Source organism: Solanum stenotomum, chromosome 11, assembly GCF_019186545.1.
Source record: "Solanum stenotomum isolate F172 chromosome 11, ASM1918654v1, whole genome shotgun sequence".
NCBI lineage: Eukaryota > Viridiplantae > Streptophyta > Magnoliopsida > Solanales > Solanaceae > Solanum > Solanum stenotomum.
In genome coordinates, this window is record NC_064292.1 from 18,835,813 (window position 1) to 18,838,529 (window position 2,717).

General features: G+C 44.9%; 1 protein-coding gene across 1 annotated transcript; it reads left to right on the forward strand.

Annotated features, from left to right (window-relative positions):
* The first annotated feature begins 963 nt into the window (after positions 1 to 963).
* LOC125845725 (uncharacterized) lies at positions 964 to 2,243 on the forward strand. The gene is made up of 4 exons (XM_049525262.1): positions 964 to 1,149; positions 1,265 to 1,562; positions 1,843 to 1,954; positions 2,135 to 2,243. Exons 1-4 carry the CDS (start codon positions 964 to 966, stop codon positions 2,241 to 2,243), a joined length of 705 nt encoding a protein of 234 aa, XP_049381219.1.
* Positions 2,244 to 2,717: the final 474 nt, after the last annotated feature.

The following is a 2,717-nucleotide window of genomic DNA, read 5'->3' on the forward strand; positions in this document are numbered from 1 at the left end:
TCATGCACGGTGATCAGTTCCTGATGCTCTCTCAACTCAGCCTGAATAAGATCTAAGGCAACATTAATGGCCCTCTCAATCATACCAGGGACAACAACCTCTACCCGAGAGGCACGTACATTAGAAGATTGGGCTAGATGGCCCATCTTGAATAACATAGACTGGGTCAATGGGGGCCGGGAAGCAGCAATAGTAGAAGTAGTAGCAGCAATAGAAGTAGAAGGGACAGTAGTAGAAGTGTCAGGGGTACCTGAAGGCTCACCGGCCTAAGTAGGAAGGGTGGTATCTATCTATAGCAACTCCACATCAACAATCGGGGAAGTATCCACCGGTGCAGTTCTCCTCCTCTCACCTCGTCCCTAGTGTACTCGGCCTCGATCCTCCAGGTGTCAGTAAAGGAAGTGGGAGTCGCTTCCATATCCGTCTTTTCCATCAATGGCACTCGAGCACGCAACACAGTTCTGTGATCAACATCGGGAAGAAAGTGAGGTATGACTCTATTTGTCCCTTATGGCCATCTCTTGCTCAATAATTAGCCTGAGATTCAGTCTATCACGGTCAATGATGCACCCCAACAAAGCTGCCTTAGGATGCCGGAGTATGGACTCATTTTGTGAAGGCATCACAGTGCTGCTAATAAATACGAACCAATACCAAGCAACCACATTCAAGTCCTTCTTCTCTATCTAAACTCCTGGCTCGATCCATGTCGGTGTGATGTCGGAGAGAAAAGGAGCCAACCACCCATTTAAATAATCCAGGGTCTTCTTCTGTATCTGATCCACCAAGTAGTGGATCACATTCATTGTACACTCTTGCACCTCATTAATGTCGGTGCTACTGCATTTTACCTTCTTACCATGCACCATCACATGATCAATCGATGCGAATAAGCTGGACTTGTTTTTACCCTTAGGCACCAACTTCCCATATTCAACATAAAATTATCGGACCCACGAAGGTATGTATGCTCCTCGGGGAGTGGTAAAGATCTCAAACTTGTGGAACTTGATGGTGTTCCCTACTTCAGGGTATCTGTCCACCACTCTATCTGTAGACAACCTCTTCTCCTCTAAGATAGTCCTTAACCAAGTAACTTTAACATGTTCAACGATTGAGGTGGAGATGCTTATACCAGAGGTACTGGAGGTACCTGCTCAACCGTCTATGCTAGAGTTTTATGAGGTGTAGGAGTCACCGGTATCCTGGCAGGATCATGTAGCACTTTAGAGCGCAACTCAGCTCTCCTCTTTTGCTCTTTCAGTTAATGATGCCTCCACAAAGAGCTGTCAGAGGTCGTCCTGCTAGGTGGAATATCGAGGAACAAAGGGTATCCAATGCACCTGAAGTGAAACCTAAAGGAGAGGTCACCAATGCTGAATTTTGGGAAGCAATCCGAATGCTAAGTCAAGTTGTGACCAACCAAGTTGGGCAACAAAGAGGGGCTCGACAAGAAGAGACTGATACTTCGAGGATCCGTGAGTTTTTCAGGATGAATCCTCCAAGCTTCTCAGGTTCAAGCACTACTGAGGATCTAGAGATTTTATTGAGAACTGAAAAAGGTATTTGATGTTATGCACGTTGTTGATGCGGAGCGAGTGAAACTAGCTGCATATCTACTGAAGAATGTTGCTAGGACTTGGTTTGACTGGTGGAAGAAGGGTAGGGCTGATGATGTATCTATTTTGAGTTGGGTTATGCTTGAGGAGGCTTTCTTGGGGCGTTTCTTTCCCCAAGAACTAAGAGAAGCCAAGGTACCAAAATTCCTTACCCTTAAGCAGGATTCACTAAGTGTTCATGAGTAAAGCTTGAAGTTTACCCAACATTCCTGATATACTTCAGAGATGGTTGTAGATATGAGGAGCACGATGAGTTTATTTATGGCTAGGCTCTCTCGTCTATCAAGCAAAGAGGGCAAGGTAGCTATACTAATTGGGGATATGGATATAGCAAGGTTGATGGTTTATGTATAGCAGGTTGAGGAAGAGAAGCTGAGAGATAGAAAAGAGTTTAGAAACAAGAAGGCTAAGACATAGAGTGAGTCCGGGCAGCAAAGAAATAATGTGAACGGTTCATCCTTTCAGCAAAAGAAAAATGGACCTGCTCCATCATCTGCTAGTGCACCTGCACCCAGAAACAAAGGTGAGTATAATGGTCAGAATTCGCAGAACTTTATGGCTAGACCTACACAGTCTCAGAGTAGTAAGGCACAAGGAGGTAACTGGGCTCCTGCATATGCTTAGCGTGGTAGGAACCACCTAGGTAAGTGTCCCAATGGCTCCACAAGTTGCTTCAAGTGTGGACAAGAGGGTCACTTCATGAAAGAGTGCCCTAAGAACTGGCAAGGTAATGGGAATCAAGGCAATATGGCCCAATCTTCATCAGTTGCTCCACCATACAGGGCTGCACCTAGAGGATCTAGTTCCGGTAATGGTGGAGGATTAAACCGCCTTTATGCAAAATTAGTCGTCAAGAGCCAGAGAATTCTCCAGATGTTGTCACTGGTATGATCAAAGTCTTTACTCTTGAATTTTATGCTTTGCTAGACCTAGGAGAAAGTTTATCTTTTGTGACTCTTTGTGTTGCAATGAATTTTGATGTCCTCCCTAAGAAACTTTGTGAGCCCTTTTGTGTTTCTACACTTGTTGGGGAGTCTATTCTAGCTGAGCGAGTATATAGTGATTGTGTCATTTCCATCAATCACAAGAGCACCATGG

What these genes read in the sequence shown, in the direction of transcription:
- LOC125845725 (XM_049525262.1), top strand. Translation starts at nt 964, where the DNA reads ATGTATGCTCCTCGGGGAGTGGTAAAGATCTCAAACTTGTGGAACTTG. An exon ending in TTTATTGAGAACTGAAAAAG is followed by an intron (nt 1,563 to 1,842) that starts GTATTTGATGTT and finishes GATATACTTCAG; the next exon opens with AGATGGTTGTAGATATGAGG. An exon ending in GGGGATATGGATATAGCAAG is followed by an intron (nt 1,955 to 2,134) that starts GTTGATGGTTTA and finishes ACCTGCACCCAG; the next exon opens with AAACAAAGGTGAGTATAATG.